The sequence below is a fragment of the Epithele typhae genome (genome assembly GCF_022376455.1).
Source record: "Epithele typhae strain CBS 203.58 chromosome Unknown BXZ73scaffold_3, whole genome shotgun sequence".
Classification (NCBI taxonomy): domain Eukaryota; kingdom Fungi; phylum Basidiomycota; class Agaricomycetes; order Polyporales; family Epitheliaceae; genus Epithele; species Epithele typhae.
The window spans coordinates 1,244,480-1,263,369 of NW_025954194.1; the positions used below are offsets into that span (position 1 = coordinate 1,244,480).

The 18,890-nt window shown below is 62.3% G+C and overlaps 8 protein-coding genes across 8 annotated transcripts; 4 read left to right on the forward strand and 4 right to left on the reverse strand.

The window, feature by feature from the left end:
• Positions 1-745: 745 nt before the first annotated feature.
• On the forward strand, positions 746-1,729 carry BXZ73DRAFT_96916 (uncharacterized protein; the record flags this gene model as incomplete). The annotated part of the gene is made up of 3 exons (XM_048027200.1): positions 746-869; positions 925-1,087; positions 1,150-1,729. 3 exons carry the CDS (start codon positions 746-748, stop codon positions 1,727-1,729), a joined length of 867 nt encoding a protein of 288 aa, XP_047882784.1.
• Positions 1,730-1,905: 176 nt separating this feature from the next.
• Positions 1,906-3,289, reverse strand: BXZ73DRAFT_87327 (alpha/beta-hydrolase; the record flags this gene model as incomplete). The annotated part of the gene is made up of 9 exons (XM_048024520.1): positions 1,906-2,067; positions 2,118-2,276; positions 2,366-2,404; positions 2,513-2,602; positions 2,667-2,794; positions 2,849-2,942; positions 3,003-3,070; positions 3,124-3,223; positions 3,275-3,289. The coding sequence occupies 9 exons, from the start codon at positions 3,287-3,289 to the stop codon at positions 1,906-1,908; spliced, it is 855 nt and encodes a 284-aa protein (XP_047882785.1).
• A 589-nt stretch (positions 3,290-3,878) lies between these two features.
• BXZ73DRAFT_96918 (uncharacterized protein) lies at positions 3,879-5,245 on the forward strand (the record flags this gene model as incomplete). The annotated part of the gene is made up of 5 exons (XM_048027201.1): positions 3,879-4,203; positions 4,266-4,388; positions 4,449-4,918; positions 4,986-5,091; positions 5,148-5,245. The coding sequence occupies 5 exons, from the start codon at positions 3,879-3,881 to the stop codon at positions 5,243-5,245; spliced, it is 1,122 nt and encodes a 373-aa protein (XP_047882786.1).
• Positions 5,246-5,471: 226 nt separating this feature from the next.
• Positions 5,472-8,422, reverse strand: BXZ73DRAFT_96919 (uncharacterized protein; the record flags this gene model as incomplete). The annotated part of the gene is made up of 3 exons (XM_048027202.1): positions 5,472-6,815; positions 6,866-8,065; positions 8,117-8,422. The coding sequence occupies 3 exons, from the start codon at positions 8,420-8,422 to the stop codon at positions 5,472-5,474; spliced, it is 2,850 nt and encodes a 949-aa protein (XP_047882787.1).
• Positions 8,423-8,768: 346 nt separating this feature from the next.
• BXZ73DRAFT_87329 (PLP-dependent transferase) lies at positions 8,769-10,423 on the reverse strand (the record flags this gene model as incomplete). Its single annotated transcript, XM_048024521.1, has 6 exons — positions 8,769-8,925; positions 8,987-9,241; positions 9,271-9,533; positions 9,595-9,816; positions 9,884-10,122; positions 10,312-10,423. The coding sequence occupies 6 exons, from the start codon at positions 10,421-10,423 to the stop codon at positions 8,769-8,771; spliced, it is 1,248 nt and encodes a 415-aa protein (XP_047882788.1).
• Positions 10,424-10,730: 307 nt separating this feature from the next.
• On the forward strand, positions 10,731-12,731 carry BXZ73DRAFT_73947 (aspartate-tRNA ligase; the record flags this gene model as incomplete). Its single annotated transcript, XM_048021960.1, has 9 exons — positions 10,731-10,774; positions 10,838-10,982; positions 11,048-11,410; positions 11,468-11,617; positions 11,670-11,813; positions 11,905-12,084; positions 12,264-12,386; positions 12,459-12,563; positions 12,672-12,731. 9 exons carry the CDS (start codon positions 10,731-10,733, stop codon positions 12,729-12,731), a joined length of 1,314 nt encoding a protein of 437 aa, XP_047882789.1.
• Positions 12,732-14,734: 2,003 nt separating this feature from the next.
• BXZ73DRAFT_40004 (SPRY-domain-containing protein) lies at positions 14,735-16,549 on the reverse strand (the record flags this gene model as incomplete). Its single annotated transcript, XM_048018493.1, has 2 exons — positions 14,735-16,272; positions 16,327-16,549. The coding sequence occupies 2 exons, from the start codon at positions 16,547-16,549 to the stop codon at positions 14,735-14,737; spliced, it is 1,761 nt and encodes a 586-aa protein (XP_047882790.1).
• A 468-nt stretch (positions 16,550-17,017) lies between these two features.
• BXZ73DRAFT_39960 (uncharacterized protein) lies at positions 17,018-18,531 on the forward strand (the record flags this gene model as incomplete). The annotated part of the gene is made up of 6 exons (XM_048018478.1): positions 17,018-17,258; positions 17,315-17,473; positions 17,527-17,726; positions 17,803-18,048; positions 18,099-18,275; positions 18,331-18,531. The coding sequence occupies 6 exons, from the start codon at positions 17,018-17,020 to the stop codon at positions 18,529-18,531; spliced, it is 1,224 nt and encodes a 407-aa protein (XP_047882791.1).
• Positions 18,532-18,890: the final 359 nt, after the last annotated feature.

Sequence of the window (18,890 nt, forward strand, 5' to 3'; positions counted from 1 at the left end):
TGAGCCAGGTTTCAAGCCAGGGAGCGAGCGCAGTAGTAAATGCTTGTCGCACACATGTACACGCGTAAGAGAAGAAGATGTGTAACCATTAATGAATTCAGACACTGTGTAAACGGGTTTCTCGCATGTTCAGGTGAGGTTCAGTGCTCGGTCTGTCGAGATTTCGGACATGTCACGGCTCACGGACCATCCTGTCGGATGTTGGAACCGGAACTTTTGTGTCACAGGTCACAAGGGGTATCGGAGTGTTTGAATTAGTACAGTATACATTCTCCGGTCTCTTCTTCTCTCCACCCCCACTCAGACACACCCTGAGCCCCCACAAGGCTCACTGGCACGCCGGCTAACGCCCGCCGGCAAGTTTCGGCCCTGTGCCTCCGGGACCACTCCCGGGGGTGCATATGCGAAGACGACGCTCCCCGCTGTTACGCGATACACTACGAACTACGAACTGGCCGTATGTTATGCCTACCATAGGGCCCCGCCCTCGAGGGCAATAAACGAGGATCCAAAAAAAAAAAAAAAAAAGGAGTCTAGACGCGTCGGTCACGTGCACCGGGCGTGGATCGAGGGGAGGACGAACGTGCGCGGGGCGATCGCGCTGCCACCGTCCATCTTCTGCCCCCACCGAGCGCAATGGCGGCCGCGCTGTCGTTCACCGTCCCCTCTTGCCTCTCCGCCTCCGCGTCCCCCGCGCGAGACCACCTCCATCTCGCTCCTGCCTCCTGGTCTCTCGCGCGACAAAATGGCCGAGCCAAACGCAGAGCCGTCGGCCACCATTCGCCCCGTTGCGTCCGATGACCAGAAGAAAATCCGCTTCTTGGTTGGAAAAATGGGCATGGAGCCCATCGCAGTCGCGAACCAGAAAAGTTTGTCGTGTTTCTCTCCCCTTCGCGCCCTCAGCTTGACATGGCGCGCCTGCAGTGTACTTCAATCCCCTCGTCGTCGCGCTCTGGGTGGCGCTGTCGTCCGTATGGGTGCAGTGGCAAAACTGGTGGCCCAGACCCGAGCTCGGACTTTTTGGTTACTTGACCCCGGTCCCTGCCTTTGGTGCGCTATCCATCGTGTTCATGTTCGCCATCGACTGGTGCGTCCCTCTCCCTCCGCTCTGGCCCCGCGCGCGCGATGTCTTGTTCACCTCGGCCGCAGGCTCAACCGCTGGGGCTTTGAAGACCGCTCCTCACACGTCCTCCGCTCCCCGGACCTCGTCGACATCCCCGCCTACTACTCGCGCTCCCCTGCGTCTGGCTTCTGGGTGCTCGAGTACAACTCCCGCCTCGTCGGCTTCATCGCCCTCGACGCCTCCCTCGACGCCGCTTCGGACGCCGCCCTCGACGCCGCTGCGACAGCCGTCGCGGGCCCCAAGTCCAAGGGCAAAGGCAAGGCGAAGACGAAGGCGGACCCCACGCCGAAACGCGCGCCGGCGACGACCAAGGGCACCGCCGCCGTGGCGTCCATCCGCCACTTCTACGTCGACGAGCCGTACCGGCCTGCGGACATGGCCGACGACCTCCTCTCCTTCGCGCTCGAGCACGCGTTCGGCGCCGACAAGACGCTCGAGGCCGTCCGCGCCCACTCGTCACCGCTCCAGGGCTACGTCGCGAAGTCGCTGGCCAAGCACGGTTTCGTGCTCGATAGGAAGACGGAGCGCGTCGGTGCGCTCCGATGGCAGAGTAGCATTCGGATCCTCGCGAGAAACGCATGGGAGGCGCGCAAGGGCAAGCAGTGAGGGCGAGGGCCCGTGGCTGAGGGCAACGGGTTCTGGGACATATGGTATAATGCGCGTATATATAGTATTCATCTACTGACAATGTTGATCACTTTGTACTGGTCATACACAGGGCACCTCCGTGAATTGCTAACTACTTTATCGCTCACTTCGTGCGTGGAGTTCATGGTCTGCCCTCAGGCCAAGAAGCGGGCGAGAGCCTGCGCGAGCTGCTGCCAATGACCCTCGCTCACTACAATGTCGTGCATGGCACCTTCAACTTTAACCACCTCTGCTTGTGGAACACGCCTCTTGATCTTATCCGCCTCTTCCAGCGGGACGACTTCGTCGGCCGTGCCCTGCGTTTTGTCAGCTACGGGTGAGACACGAGAAACGAGACTGCACGGACGTGGACGACGAGCACCGCCAGCTTCGTCTTCTGGGCACCGACCACGACCTCGGCAAGTTTGTCGTACGCCGGCTCGAGTGCGCGGAGCGGGCCGACCTTGCGGCATGAGTTGAGGCTGCGCACGTAGCCCGGAAGCTCTGCGGTCTGCAGGTCGCGAAACTGCGCGAACCCGTAGGTATCAGGAGCGCAGGTGAGAGCGCAGTGTGGCCCAACTTACTTCTGTGTAGATCCCGCCGGTGTGCTGGGACGCGGCGATGCGCCTTGTGAGCGGAGCAGCGGCTGCGATGCTGGATGCGGGGACGTACCGGCAGGCTGGGAGGAGCGAGCTTGGTCTGCGACGCTGGTGAGTCTTCCTGGCACGCGGTTTCGATGCAGACGTGTTGATGGATGCTCACGCTAAGAAGGCCAGCGGCCGAGACGAAGGCAGCCTTGCCCCCGACGAGCCATGGGAACGTCGAACAGAACGCGGCGCAGATTCCGCCGCCCTACGTGAAGATGCGCAAAGTGAGTGTCGGCTCCTACCGGTGGGGCACTAGTTTAGGAACTGACCATGGAAAAGCCAACGATGTTGGCCGAGTCCCAGTGCACGTACTGCATAAGCAACGCGAGCTGAGTGATGAAGAGCGTCGTCGTGCTGGGTACCTTGGGGGCCTCGGAGTACCCTTTGCCGTACAGGTCTGGCGGATGTGTGAGCGGAACCCGCGCGATGTCGAACTAACGCGCGAAGGCACCGTAGACCAGGAGACGAAAACCGCGCTCAGCGAGGTACGGAGCGATGTCCTTCCAGGTGATCGCGGGCGTCGAGAGGCCGTGGATGAGGACTACCTGTCGTTCGGCTCATGGTGAGTGATCTGTTAGAGCCCTCTTAACGCGATGAAAGCCGACCTTGATACCATCCTGCGGTCCCATCAGCCAGTACCGCACACGCCCATAAGGGAGTGCCGCGTACGCTCCTAGGAACCCCTCAGCACTTTCAACGAAGGCACGCAGAGGCGGATACCCGCACCGTTCGGAAAGAGATCGTCAGGGTACATCTGTCTCAGCCGACAGTCCATAGGGAGCGCCTCCATGGAGTGGTCCACGGGGACTGGGAAGTTGGGGAACGTCTAATGAGTGCGGTGTTAGCGACATCTAGCCAACCATAACGCGCTACTGACGGTTTCCGAATACATCTCGAACGTCTCTCGCAGTGCTTCGTCGAGGGGTCGAAGGAGCACAAGCGTAGAGAGGTACGTGTGTATAACTGCTGCTGCTGCCCCGCTGGTGTTTTAATACCTTGGAGATGGTGGTGAGAACGGATCAGCGGGCTGCCGGGTACCTCGATCTTCCCATTCGCCGTGAGGTCGTCGTTATAGATCTAGAGTGCGCTTCGCCGGCACATAAGCTCAAAGTTCTGTCCATGTCCTGCTATGGAGCGTGTCAACTTCTAGCCGTGTACCTGCGTTTACTGAAGATGCCGTGGGTGATTTCGAGTATGGCTCCGTGCATTTCGCACTCTTGAAGGACACTGCCGCAACTCCTACCTTCAAAGCCTTCATTAAGTCACCGACACGTACAGTCAGGGGAGGCGAGTTTAAAACTTTAGAACTATTGGTATGGGTAGCTGGTGAGGAAGTTGTGCGTGTACATCCAATGACGGGCGGGTCGACTGTCGCAATGAATCCGATATTTATTGCGGCGCCTGAGCCCTTCAGCCCGGCAAACCGGCCCGTGGCAGAGAGGTAGTAGATTGCCGCGACTGCTCTGAATTTGGCGTACGAAATGGCGTCTCTCCTTTCCTCCTCCCTCGGAACGTCTCCCCGCGGCTCGTCTTTCGTCCTGCTCCAGTCATCGACGGCCCAAACATGCTTGCCGATCTTGCGCGCCATTGTCCAGCGGTCGAGCGGTAGCGCGCGCGAATCGCTCGTGCTCATCTGCCTTCTCTACCCGCCGTCGCGCCTGCTGGCCTCGAGCACTCAAGTAGATTCGGCGCGCATACACATCCTGGACCGAACCACCGATGTGCCCGGGTACAACGACTCCGATGAGTCCGACGGCGAATGGAAAGCGCGCTTGAAACAGAGCATTCTCGACGCCGTCCGTGCAGGTACGCCGTCCATCCCGTTGCGCCGATCTCACCGCAAGTAAGACCTCCTTCTCTCCCCGAAGCTCCCCAAGGCGCCCTCACAGTCGCCATCGACTCGTGCGACACCCTCCTCTCCGACCTCGCCTCCCTCTCAGAGACGACCCGCCTCCTCTCCGACGTCCTCGCCCTCGTCCGCGAACGCGGAGGTACGCCCGCCCCTTCGTCGTCTCCTCCCAGCCCCCCTCACCCCCCGTCCGCCCACCCAGCCCCCTCGCGCCTCGTCCTCCACCTCGTCGCGCCCTCCCCGCTCCTCGCGCCGCTCCTCGCGACCCGCTTCTCCCCCGCGCTCACTCACCTCACCGCCCACCCCGCCGCGCTCCTCCCCCACCTCGCCGCGGCCTACCTCGTCCACCCGCCGCCCGCCGCCTCTCCCACGTCCTCCGCCTCTCCTCCTTCGCCGGCCGACGCCAAGTTCTGGCGCGTGTTCTCCCCCTTCGCCGCGCGCGCGCCCGACGTCGAGCGCCTCGTCTTCGGGCCTGGGGGCCCTGGCGGCGCGGGAGCGGCTGACGAGCTCGTCGTCGAGGCCCTCGTCCGCGGCGGTGGCGGCGGCGGCGCAGGCGGCCGTCGCGGCGTTGAGCGCGGGCTGGAGGGCTGGGCCGGGGGCGCGCCCTGCGCCCTGCGCGAGCTCGGGGGCCTGAAGGCGCTGTTCGCGGGGCGCAAGGCCGCCGCGTCCGAGGTGCGTCCCTCCTTCTCTTTCTCGACGGGGGAGACTGGAACGGCTGACTGCCTGCGCGCTTTCGCAGCCTGGGGGCACGGCGGACCCGACGCAGGACCTGTCGTTCAACTTGAATCTCACGCCGGAGCAGCAGCGGTCCCGCGCGCAGGTCCCGCTGCCTTACGCGCATGAAGGTCGGGTCTGTTTGTGGGCTTGCGGCACGAGCAGCTTTACTGATCAACACTGACAGGAAAACCCGTCGTACCCGCCCCTGGAGTGATACTGTACGACCCCGACTCAGCGGACGACTTGGACGACGATGATCCCGACGAAGACCTGGATATCTGATGCGCCCCATTAAGATGATATGTACAATACATGTAGCGTGCCATGTGCGCTACAGACACTCGCGAGATAGTAAAGAACGTTGGTCCGACAAAGACTGGAGCGAGGACGGTAAAAGTACAAGCCTCGAGCTGTAAGCTACCGAACCGAGAACACAAACATACAATAAAACACGATCCTACCATCCTGTCCGTGTGCAGAATACTCGACTGAAGTCCTAGAGCCCATCTCAGATGGAGCCCTCTCGCACCCGGCGCACAATCTCGTCGTACTCGAACCCGAGCGCGTGCATAAAGCCCGCGTCCTCCTCGCGCTCCAGGCCGCGCATGCTCCCCACGAGGCTGCCCGCGTCCGCGTCCGCGTCCTCGGCCTCCTTCCCGCCGAAGCTCCCCCCAGGCGAGAACCGGAGCGTCTTTGTTACCGGGGCGCTCTCGCTCTCCCCGACGAGCTGCGCGACCGCAGAGACGCGGCGTGCGCGCCCGTGCGTCGCGCGGGCAAAGAGCGACTGTGGTTGCGATTGGCTCGATGTCGCCGTCGCCGTCGAGGCCTCGCTCGCTTCGCGCCGCCCGCTACCGCCATGGTCCGAGGGCCGCTCACGGTCCGTGCTCGAGCCGAGGCTCATGAAAGAGCCGTTGGTCGTGGAGCCGTACATGCGTGCGAAGCTCATGCTCTCGAGGTCGGACTCGTCGTGTGGGTGGTCTGGGGCGTCAAAATATGTTGACTCGGCGCCGGAGCTCAGGACAGAGACCCGGGAGTCGGGAGGTGACAGTAGTGACGTAGACAGGCCGGCGAACTTGTCCGCAGGGAGAGGTGGGACGGCGGGGATAATGACACTGGTACGAGAGCGCTGGCGGCCCTTTTTCGAGTCAGTAGACATTGAAGGCCCGCTTCGCGAAGACCGCTTGCTAATGAGTGAGGAGAGGGAGAACCGTCGGGATCGCTTGTCGTTTGCTGCAGACTGCTCCATGTCGACCGCCGCCTGTGATTTCGGTGCCGTCTGTGAGGGGGCTGTCTCCATCCTCTTGTGCTCTGAGAACGGGGCGCTCAAGTCCAACGAATTTGCTGGGTGTTCTTCCGCATTTGTTTCGGCAACTTGAACGACTGGCAGCTCGTCCCCCCAAAATGATTCTGGCTCAGTCGTGATGGAAAAGGCGCTGTCCTGGAAAAGTTCCGCGAGGCGTGAGCCTGGGGCGGGTTGGACGCGAGCAGTGGTCGACCGGACAGAGCTAAACTCCGGCTTCGCGGCGGTAGGGGTGAGCGAGAAAAGCGAACCCCTAGTGCGCTCGCTGCCGTTGGTGTTTGTCCTATCCCTACGAGGTTTGGGAGTATGCGGCGAGCGAGAGGGATCGTCCAGTGATTGTGTAGGACGTTGGTCGACAGTGGGGACCTGAGGTTTGGGAAGGCTGGACTTGGACTGCGATACAGGTGCGGACAAGGAATGAGCCCAGGTAAACATAGAGGAGCTGCTCGGTACAGGCGCCAGGGTATCGGTGAGGGCGGGTGGGGGTAACGAGCGACGACGACGATAGGGATTGAGCTTAGCCACCGGGCTAGGAGAGGGTATAGGATGCTCCTGCAGTGCGCATTGAGCAACATAAGATTTGAATACAGACAGAGACGCACAGATTGGTATTCGACATTGGTCACGGCGGTAGTCCGAGTCATCATGCCAAACTCCGGTTGGGTATCGGCATCCTTGCGTTTGATCTTGCTCTCCGCCTTGGACTTGAAGAGGCCACGGATGCGAGAACCGATCTTGCGCACCGAGTCAAAAACAGGCTGCTTTTGTCGGCTCTGTTGCCCTGACGCAAGCTGGTTGTCCACATCCACGTCCACACGGCTGGTGATCGTGTGGAGAGGCTCCATGTTGGGACTGTACCATGAGCTAGGCTCAGGAGTCGAGTGCCGCCGGGAGGTGCGATCGTGATCGGCGCTACCCCGTCTAAGAACTTCCGCTGCGGCGGATGAAACATCGCGTGTGACATGAACAGTGGACGCGACTCCTGACTCCGTCCTCAAGTTCATCGGACGAGGGAGCTCAGGCGAAGGCAAGCCCGAGGACACCGCGGGGAGCACCGCCACGGAGACCACCGACGATGGGAGGTCAAATGACGAGTGGTTGGAGCCGGCGACCGCAGTCGCGAGCGCGAACGCGTCGATGTCCGGGTCCATGTAGGCGGAGCGAACCGACTCGGGACGGCTACGGTCCGCGATGTGAGCGACGGTGCCGGTGGGGAGGATAGGGGAATCGCTTCCAGAGACGTCCGGGGTAGTGGGAGAGTAGATGCCGGTGACCGATTGGGGAGAGAATGCCGGGAGGTAGGACTGGGGGGCGACCTCTTCTGCCGGATCCGCTGGGAGGACGTTGAAGCGGGGAGGATCGGCATCAGAGGGCGTGTGGCTGAGGTGTTGGGGGGAGATGGCGAAGAGGGACGTGGTGGAATAAGCGTCGGAGGCAGGGGAAGGGGGGCTGTGGTACTCCTGGGTGTCCACCTGGGCGGAGATGTCGGCGAGAGGAAGCTTGAGCGGAGGAAGGCCAGGCATGAAGTTGAGGAGGGGAGGGTCGAGGTGGGGGGACGGAAAGCGAAGGTCGCGAGAACCCGAGGACGAGAGACGTGGATGGTGTGCAGGCGAGCCGGTGGGAGTGCGAGGGGGCGGAGGGTGACTGAAACGAGCGGCTGAAGTGAGTGAAGTGGGTGAAGTGGGGGAGCGAGGAGGGATGGGATGATCCAGAAGGAGTGAGTGTCCGCCATAATTGCCCATGGAAGTTGTCCAGTCGGCAAGATCGGGGGTGTGGAGGGGTGTGGACCACGCAGACGAAACCTGGATGTATGCGTGAGCGCGAACGGCCAAGGGGGGGAGAGAAACGCGCACCGTGCCCTCGGTGAGTGGAGACATGTTGGGACCGCGCTCCAGGTTGGACCTACAGGGGCTGAGATCGGTGCGGATGGGCGCTGGGACACGCGAGGTCGGGTGGACGCGCGCAGAGGGGGCGGGGGCGGGGGCGGGGGCGGGGGCAGTCCAGCGACGGCGGGCCTTGCGTGCGCGGACGGTGGCCATGAAGCTGCCACTGGAGGAGACGGAGGAGACGTCTGCGTCCTGGAGGTCGTCGCCGGAGTCTGCGGGGGTGGGAGGGGGGCGGGGGACGGCGGACAGTCTGCGGGACGCGTTGGTCGACATGGGGGGAAAGGGGCAGAGAGGGGCGGGGGCGGGGGGAGAGGATAAAACGGCGGGGCGCGGGGGGTGCGAAGGACGAAGGCGGCCTCTGTCGATCGTCCGTCCCGAGTAAATGAAGGCAAATGAGCGGGTTCGGGTGACAGGCGGTCCGCTTCGAGGAGCTCCCGCGCGCACGCCCCCGGCGGCGTCCGTCCGGCTGGGGCACGCGTGCCGGCGGTTGCAGGCGAGCATGCTTGGAAGCGACAAGTCTCATTGCGTGCGCTCTACGGGGACACGGTGAGTCTAACGTCTACCACGGCCCCGTCCCTCTATACCACCGGCGACCCGCTCCAACCCGCCCCGACCGCGCTCAGAGGTCGCCCTTGACGGCCTTGCTCACGCTCTCGGAGAAGTAGTCGATGTTCCGCCCGTTCAGACCCGCCATCGAGATGCGCCCGTCGGCGGTCATGTAGATGTGCGCCTTCTCGGCCAACGCCTTCGTCTGCGGCTGCGTCAGGCCCGTGAAGCTGCCCCGCCCCGGTCTGTCAGCGCCCACGCCCGCCGCGGCGACCACGACCGGAAACGCACCTGAACATCCCGATCTGCTTCTTAATGTGGCTCCACTCCCCCGGCGTGTTCTGCTGCACCAGGTTCTCGAACAGCCGCGAGCGCATCTCGATGATCCGGTCCGCCATGAGCTTCACCTCCGACTCCCACAGCCCGTACAGCGCCTCGTTCCGGAGGATCGTGCTCGCAATCCGCGCCCCGTGCAGCGGCGGGTTCGAGTACATTGGCCGGATCACAATCTTCAGCTGGCTGTCCACCCGCGCCTTCTCCTCCGGGCTCGCCGTGATCAGCGAGAACGCGCCGACGCGCTCGCCGTAGAGCCCATGTTCTTTGCGAACGACTGCGAGAGCGCGATCTGGTGGCCTTCCGCGACAAAGTGCCGGACCGCGAACGCGTCCCGCGACGTGTCCCCCGACGCGAAGCCCTGGTAGGCCATGTCGAAGAACGGGAAGAGCGACTTCTCCTTGATAACGTTCGAGATCTCCTTCCACTGCTCCGGCGTGGGGTCCACCCCAGTCGGGTTGTGCGCGCACGCGTGCAGCAGCACGATTGACTGCGCCGGCATGTTCTGCACGTGAGGTGGCGTACATCAGCGGTGCGCTCGAACCCAGACTCGCCACCCGACGTACCTTCAGGTCCTCAATCATGCCCGCAAAGTCGAGACCGACCGTCTTCTTGTCAAAGTACCGGTAGCCCTTCACCTCCAGACCCGAGTCACGGAAGATGGGCGTGTGGTTGCCCCACGACGGCACCGGCAGGTAGATCGTCTTGACATGGGGGAAGAAACGGCCGAGGAACGTGCCCCCGATGCGGAGAGCGCCGGTGCCCGAGATGGACTGCGTCACAGCAATCTGCAGACCGCCCGCCACGTCAGGACGCGTCCGCACGCACAGCGCGCCAAAACAAAAGAGTACGTACGCGGTTCTCCTTCAGAGGCACGCTCTCGGCACCGTACGCGAGCTTCGCGGCCGCGGAAGTGAACTCAGCGAGTCCAGTGATGGGCAGGTACTCCTTGTCCGGGTTCGCGTCCGCGAGCTGCTCCTCCGCCTTCTGGACGGCGTTGAGGACGTACGGCTTGCCCTTGTCGTCCCGGTACGCGCCGACGCCGAGGTTGATCTTCCGGGGGTCCTTGTCCGCCTTGAAGGCCTCAGTAACACCTGTGAGTGCACCGGAGGATCGTCAGCACTCATCCGGGGCGCACGGTGCGCACACGGAATGCGGGGTAATTATAACCACGGGGCCCCGCGCAGACTCCCGCATCCGCAATGGCGCATTCCACGCGAATTCCACGCCCGGACGAAGAGATGCGCGGGGCCTTTCGGCGTACACGAACGGCTGACACGCACCGAGAATGGGGTCGGGAGGACCGGCCGGGACCGCAGACCAGGCGGAGACGGTGCCCGCATAGCGGACGTGCTTCGGCGCGACGCGCGCGAGGGGGCGGGCGATGGCCTGCATTTTGTGGACGAGTGTAGAGTGAGTGGAGGGGGGAACAAGAGTGCAGGTTGCCAGCGTATGCGGTCGAGGGATATACATCTGGGCCCGCGGAGGTCCCCGCGGACCAGAACGGCGATTGAGCGGCCGGATGGACCCGGCGCGGTCCAGACGGCGCCGCCGGGCCCTAACCCCGCGCGCGCTTCTCCTAACCCCACCGGGTAGATCAGATAAGTGCACACATTGGATCTGCTCGACTCACCTCGACTCGGCCAGCCTGCGTCGAGCGACATAAAACTCGCCCCGTCCCCCTTCTCTCCCAACCTTCACTATGGCCGACGCAGAGCAACCCAACCAGGACCCCGCCCCCGCCCCGTGAGCCGTCTGACCCGCGTTGATCCGCATCACCGTGCAGCACGCTTACTTTGCTGTGCGCAGCCCCGCCGAGGGAACGGACGGCCCCAAGGGCCCATCCAAGAACGAACTCAAGAAGCGCGCAAAGGAGGAGGAGAAGGCCCGCAAGGCGGCAGAGAAGGCGGCCAAGCAGGCAGAGGCCGATGCGCAGAAGGCCGCCGCCGACGTCGTGCGTCCATGCCCCCGCTCGTCCCCCCGTTCCCGCCGTCCTCACCCAGAGCGCACGCGCACCAGGACTATGCGACCGAGTTCTACGGCAAGCTCCCCCTGAACCAGTCGCAGTCGCGCCCCAAGCGCGCCCACGCGCGCATCGCGGACCTGAACGCGTCCATGGACGGCCAGTCCGTCCTCCTTCGCGCGCGCGTCCAGACCTCGCGTGCGCAGGGCAGCAAGATGGTCTTCCTCAATCTGCGCCAGCGTACCGACTCCGTTCAGGCGCTGCTATCCGTCGCGCCGGAGAAGGTCAGCAAGCAGATGGCGAAGTGGGCCGCGGGTCTGTCGATCGAGAGCATTGTGCTTGTGGAGGGCACCGTGAAGAAGGCGCCGGAGGCGATCAAGAGCGCCACGGTTCAGGACGCGGAACTGCATATCTCGCAGGTGAGCTTGATCGTTCGTGAGATGCGTTCAGTCATGCTCACATGGCCGGGCTGTCAGATCCATCTCGTTTCTGGCCTCGAGACTGTCCTGCCCTTTACTGTTGACGACGCCAACCGTCCCGAGCCCCCAGAAACGGAGGCAGAGGACGTTCAGATCAAGCGCGTCCTCCTTGACACCCGTCTGAACAACCGTGTCGTCGACCTGAGGGTATGATACACTACATTGACCATCTATCACACTGTCTAAAATCACTGTACAGACACAAACCAACCAAGCTGTTTTCAAGCTCCAGCACGGGATCACCCACCTCTTCCGCGAATACCTGGATGGCCTGGGTTTTATTGAGATCCACAGTCCGAAACTGCAAGGTGCTGCCACAGAATCTGGTGCCTCCGTGTTCGAGGTCAGCTACTTCAAGGGCAAGGCCTACCTCGCGCAGTCGCCCCAGCTCGCAAAGCAGATGGCCATGCTGCCGATTTGAGCGCGTATACGAGATCGGCCCCGTCTTCCGCGCCGAGAACGCAAACACTCACCGACACATGACCGAGTTCATCGGTCTGGATCTGGAGATGGCTTTCGAGGAGCACTACCACGAGGTGATGGAGCTGCTCGACGGGCTCTTCCTCCACATGTTCCGCAGCTTGAAGCAGAAGTATGCAAACGAGATCGAGACCGTGCGGAACAGTTCCCGGCGGACGAGTTCAAGTGGAGAGAGGGTCCTGAAGGAACCTCAAGCTATCCTTCAGGGAGGCTGTTAACCTCTTGGTCGAGATGGGTTCCTCGAGAAGACCTGACGACATCGAGTACGTTTCATTGTCTAGGGAAGATTTTGTACTCACCGGGGCTTTCCCAGCACCACAACGAGAAGCGTCTCGGTCGCATCGTCCGTGCAAAGTATGACACTGACTACTTCATCATCGACAAATTCCCTATGGACCTCCGACCCTTCTATACGATGCCCGACCCCGACGACCCGGTAAGGCCACACTCTACTAACCCCACGCTCGTCCCGCACTGACTTGGCTCCGTGTTCGTCTCTTTCTATCAGACGCTCTCAAACTCCTACGACTTCTTCATGCGCGGCGAAGAGATCCTTTCCGGCGCTCAACGTATCCACGACGCGCCCTGCTGGCTGAGAAGATGCTCAGCAAGGGTGTGCAACCCGAGTCGATGAGCCACTACCTCGACGCCTTCAAGCTGGCTGCCTCCACACGGCGGAGGTGGCATCGGTCTGGAACGGGTGTTGATGCTCTTCTTGAAGCTCAACAACATCCGCCGCGCCTCGCTCTTCCCCCGTGACCCCAAGCGACTGGAGCCGTGATTCCGACTACTCTGGCAGCCCAAATGTGTGTGTGAAGGTGGAGCGTATCTGCGTGCACAGGTTATCCCGTGTAAGATTGTGGAGAGAGGCAGCGAGGGCGCAGATAGCTATGTGGCGCAGACCGCATAGCAGCGTACCATGCACCTGTAGCACTGCGACTTGTAGCAATCAATCCTGGCTTGTATGAAAGAGATTTCAGTTCACGATCTACCGCGCGTTCGCTCACATTTTTTCCATCACCCGCGGTGAAAGCACGGCCGCTCCATTCTCGAGTCCCGATCGAGGATGCATGATGCATGCACGACGCCCGACTGGAACTCGAACCTGCCAGCCACACGCACTGCCAGCCCGATCGCCTTGTGCTCGTCGGACACTGCTCGCCGCCCCGCGACCGTCGCCCGCCCTGTCCGCTTGCTGTTCGCGGTCTCAAGTGAATTAGCCAGTCCATCCGTCGACGGCGTCGACCCACCCGTCCGCCCTCTCTTCGCTCTCGCCATCGCCGTTCTTCGCCTCGCCGTCGTGCTCCCCAACGCCGTCCTCTCCTCGCCATCCTCCCCCCTCTCGCCGCGCCCGCACTTCCCGTCGTCCAAAATGTTCATCGCACCCCCGCTCGCCGTCGCCGCCCTCCCGCACGACCCCCCAACCAGTTCCGCACCCCCTCCAGCCGGCCCCTCCGCCGCCTCCTCCTCCGCCCACGACCCAGCCGCCCTCTCCACATCAGACCTCCCGAACCTGCGCCGCGACACCGCGCTCGCCGCCGACATCCAGCGCTTCGGCGCCCGCAACGCGATCGGGCTCGTCGTGCTCGGCGTGCTCGCGCTCCTCGCCCTCGCGCTCTGGCTCGCGTTCGGCGCGTGGCCCCGCCGCCTCCGCGCCGCACGACGGAAGAGGGCGCGGGCGCGCGAGCGCCGGCAGGACGCCGCGGGACCGGCGCGGACCCGCTGGGGTTCACGTCGCCCGCAGTGGCCGTGGAGGAGTGGCGCGCGGACCGCGAGGTGCGCGAGCGCGAGCGCGCGCGGCTGGGCCCTGCCAGCGCGGCGCATGCGCAGGTGACACCGACGCCGATGCAGCAGACACAGCAGCGACTTCAAGGCACCGCGAGGAGCGCGCCCGACGCGGTGGAGCGCGGGGGAGGACGAGAAGGCGCGCCGCGCCGCGGGGAGGCGTCCATCGCGAGCGACGCGGGCTCGAGCGTCGAGTCCAAGGCGGAGGAGGAGGCGGAAAAGGAGGGATCGGTGGCATTCGGGCTCGGGTTGGACTGCCAGGACCTACCGACGCGGCCTCGAGCGGTGCGCTTTGCGTGACGCTGTCGGTGTACTTGTCTGCTGTGTCGTCGCTGTCGTCGCGTCGTCTTCGTCGTTTGGGGGCTGGTTCCTAGTTGTCGGCTGGTTCTCTGCGCTGTGCGCTGTGCCGTGCGGCTCGTCCACCCGCTGCGCTGCAGTAATCGGATGTTCCACATTAGTCCACGATACTGCCAATGCACGTTATGTTGTTGCGCACCGGCGCGTCCCTCAGAATGGCTTCAACCTGCTCGGGGTCGAGAGGGATGTGTGCAAGCGGAGGTGTATCTGCTAAGGAACAAGAATGACTACTAGAACGCGCGGTGCAGAGCGCGTGCGATTAGGTTCCGGCTAGATTTATGCATCGAGACGAGATCTACATAGAACGAGGCGAAGCGAAGGAAAACAGGCGCGATAGGTAGCAATAACACAACAGACAAAATGTTGGCCTCAGGGAGGTGAGCGAACGTGGGAGGGGCCTATGGGAGTGCAAGTGTGGGGTGGTGATGGGGATGCTAGTGGGATGGGTGGGTGAATGACGGGTACAGTGCAGGGTGTGCGTATTAGATGCGACTCGAAACCTCGACAACTAACGGCAACGTCCACGGCTCAACGAGCGAGCCCTCATACAAATACAAACCTGGATCAAGCAGCGACGAACCCGGATAGGATTACTCTAAAGTCCTTGGATTACACCTCTTTCAAGCTACCGCTACCGCCTCTTCACGTCCGCCGGTCACGACGACTCCTGTGCCTATCAGAACGGGAGTTCCCAGTCCCGATGACATGCGGCGGCAGAGCACCTCTCTCCAGCGCCGCGGCGATGACCTCGGCGGGGAGATCCACCTGGGCACCGTCGGGGTACGCAAAGGCATCCAGAGGAGAGTACGCGGGGGGCTCCGCGTTCAGGACTTCCAGCTGCGAGGCCGAGCTAACAGAATTATGAGCAGGCGGCCCGGCAGCAGAAGAACTTGGGGGGGCTAACGCCTGCAGGTGGATGTCACGGGGTCCGGGTGTGGGGAGGTCGCTGGTGATTGGCGACTCTGGAGGTGGATGAACCTGGATCGCAAGGTCCACGCCTGATACCGACGAGCGTGACCCGGTACGGGTATGAGTGATGTTGATAGGCTGAGGTCGGGGGATATTGAACTGGTTCGCACCTGCACCCGAGGTATTGCGGGAGTGCGACGGGGAAGAGCCAGCACCTGACACCTCGTCATCCACAGGGAGGTATTCCTCTCTTTCCGTCGGAGAGGAGGGGATATTAGAGTTAGGAGGGGCGTGGAATGGCGTGTCGGTGGGCGAGATGTACCTCCGAGATGTGGATGATCCTGCCCCGTCCTGGAAGGCGGGCTCCTCCTCGATGGGGGTGATTGGGGGCGGGGGCGTAGCCGGGGGAGATGGGGAGGTGAGAGGGCTATTGCGGAGGGGGGAGGACTCGACGGGCGCGGATATAGAGAGGCCCGACCGTGGTCTGCGTGAGCGGTGGGAACGACGGGACCGCGTGGAACCGCCTGCTGGACTCGTGGGGGTACCGGCACCACTATGAATTGGCGTCATCTCGCCCCCAGCGGCGAGAAGAATACTGCCCACTTCGCTCCCGTACGCTGGCGGCGGGGCAAGAGTTCCGACGCTGGGCGCCAGACCCCAGCGTTTGACGTTGGCCTCGATAAAGACGAAACCGGACTGGCCGAGATTGACGTGGATGCTGCACGGGCCATCTGCACCAATGGTAGGGAAGAGGTTCCAATTGGTGAGACCCGTGAACGCATCCTCCATTTTCCTCCCGTTCTTGGTGAAGAACACCGTGCCTGAGCGGGGCCGATATCCAACACCGAGGACATCGCCTTCCTTGAGCGACACTCCGCAGGCGGTAGCGGTGAACGGGTAGTTGTGGGACTTGTCACCGTTAGAGTGATACGCAACGGAGTGTCGACAAAGACCAGGAAGGCGGAAAGACGGGTAGGGTTTCGTGGCCAAGCCAATAGCAACGTTTGTCGTCTCAGGAAGGTCAAACATCTTCGTCTCCCAATAGTAGACCTCGTTGAGTTTGGGTAGAGGCAGATTGGACTGGACGGAAGAGGCAGAGGCAGGGTCGGGAAGAAACGTGAGCTCGGTGCGAGCATGCACCAAGAGGGAGGATAGCGCCTCGAAGTCCGGTTCAAAGCACCATGCTGATACACCCTTCTCTTGAATCGAAAGGAATTGGGATAGCGTGATGTCGGTGGGAAGGGAGTTGGGAGGGTACTGCAGTTGGTACTCTGGGGGAATGGGGTCAGCGGGGGAGCAAGAGGATAGAACGATGGGGAATTCACCTTTTGCACGCTGATAGGTTCGACGCTCTAACTCTGAGACAGTCTCCAGCCAGCGGGACTCGACTCCCTCGAATCCGCCTTCGCCCTCGATGAGATCCTCCCGGCTCATGTCCACTGGACCATCGGAGTCGCGGAGCATGATGCCTCGCCGTCGGCGGAGGAGGATGACGCATACCAGGAAGAGCAGAAGGAGGAAGAGGAAGGTAGAAAGCACGATGAGCATGGGGAGAATGATGTAGAAAGGATCGCGATTTGGCGTGGGCTGAACGAGGGTCTGCTCGGAGAGGTCGAGAGGGCCGACTTGGAGGTTGTCCTGGACGGCGGCGACGCCGGCTGACAGGGCCTGTGCTACCTCATCCCAGGTGGCATAGCGGGGAGGGACGAAGGGCCCCTCGGACTGGCTCATGGCCCTGGAGTGAAGGAGAAGGGGAAAGAGACACGAGGCAAAGAAGGGGCAGGGCAAGAGGCAGAGGAAGACAACCAACAGTGGGAACGCACACGAGCGGCGATGACGGAGGACGGCGGCGAAAGCACCGCCCGCAGGCCGTTGCCCACTGCCAGCCACCGCTGGGCCCCGGAGCCCCGCCGGCAGCCCGCCGGCGAGCTCCGGGCAGGCTGACTAAGCGGGCAGGCGCAGGGCAGCGATGCACTCCTCGAGCTCTCTGCCTCCGTCCACGGCGCCGCCGTCCTCATGAGCAACCTCACCCCGAACTCGTCCCCTCGCGTCCGCCGCAAAGGCTCCACGCGCCGCCCCCGCGCAGGCTCCCATCTCCCGCCCATCACCCAGGAGAGCCACGATGCCGCCCTTGCTGCTATCAGGACCTACCTCAAGGGCAGAACCTGCTACGACACTTTTCCCGTCAGCTTTAGGTTGATTGTCCTCGATTCCAAATTGGAGGTCAAGAAGGCCCTCCAATGTCTCCTCATTAATGGTATCCTCTTCCCCCATTCCCAACGCGTTTCCTCGCCTGATGCCCGCGTCTCTCAGGCGTGGTCTCCGCGCCATTATGGAACAGCGAGCGATCCTGCTTCGCCGGCATGTTCACCGTGTCCGACATCATCCATCTCATTCAATACTACTACCAGTGCTGGTCGTACGACGCCGCCGCCTCCGACGTAGAGACCTTTCGGCTAGAGTCACTGCGAGGTGCGTGCTTCCCCCGCCGAGTTTCCCATGCTATCAGCCTCACATCGCCGAAGACATCGAGAAGCAGCTCGGTGTTGACCAGCCTCCTCTTCTCCGCGAACACCCTTCTGCGACGCTGTACGAGGCCGCCAAATTGCTCATCCAGACCCATGCTCGTCGGGTCCCCCTACTCGACTGCGACACCGAGACCGGCCATGAGGTGATCATATCCATCCTCACACAGTACCGTCTCCTCAAGTTCATCTCCATAAACGTCAGTTCAAGTGTCCCGGTTTTGGATCGCGCGTTAGACTATGAGTCTCAAACCCTGTCCCGTTCGCCTTCCTCAGTGCGGGAAGGAGATCCAACAGCTGCACTTACCACTCCGCAGATTAGGCATTGGCACCTTCGTCCCCTTTCCGCATCCTGAAAACACGCCTGAAGGTCACAACCCATACGATCCAATAGCTACGGCCACCATGTCTACCACCGTCTTCGACGTCGTACACATGTTCTCAGCACGCGGCATCTCCGCAGTGCCGATCATCGACGAGGATGGCATCGTAGTGAACATGTATGAGACCGTGGACGTGATTGTGAGTACTGCCCGGATATACTCGCGCTTTCCGAGCTGAGGGACGTGCAGACGTTGGTACGACTAGGAGCATACCAGTCCCTGGACCTCACCATCTCCGAAGCACTAAACCAGCGGACACCCGACTTCCCGGGAGTTGTGATTTGCACTGCGTCAGACTCTTTGGCCACGCTGATGCAGCTTATCAAGAAACGTCGGGTGCATCGGCTGGTCGTCGTCGAGGGTGACGTCAGTGCCGCTCTGTTTTGACGTTGGCGCCGTGCGTACTGACCGTCGTTCTCAGGACGAAGAGCGGCGGGGCGGGAGGAAGGGCCGCCTTCTGGGGATCATCACCTTGAGCGACGTCCTTCGCTATCTCGTCGGCGACGTGCACATTGGCGAAGAGCACCACCACATCCCTGTCCCGGTGGAGATACCCCTTCCGCCAACTCCTGCCCCAGAAGCACCACCACCAGAAGTTCCCCCACCGGAACAGCTTTCATAGTCCGATCCCGGCAGTCAGTCGCTGACTTTACGTTGATCTCCGATCGAGGATTCTTGTCGAGGACGGTCGTAGTAGCTTGCAGAAACCCTAGATGTAGCCTTATTGAGCCCCCTTGTCTGTATGCATTGATATCGAAGCACGTTGGTATGGTCTGTAAACAGCATGGCGATTCTGCTCAGGACGAGATACGACCGTTGTTTCTCTGACTCCATCCGGATTCTGGAGCGTGTTGCATCTACAGGTTAGACGCCGACGGTGCGTAAGCGTGCGGACTGCGTGCCTCCGCCGCGCACATACGGCTCTCGCGCTGTGCTCTTCTCCCTCCTACCACCACCATCCTCGCTCTTCCTCTTGTTACA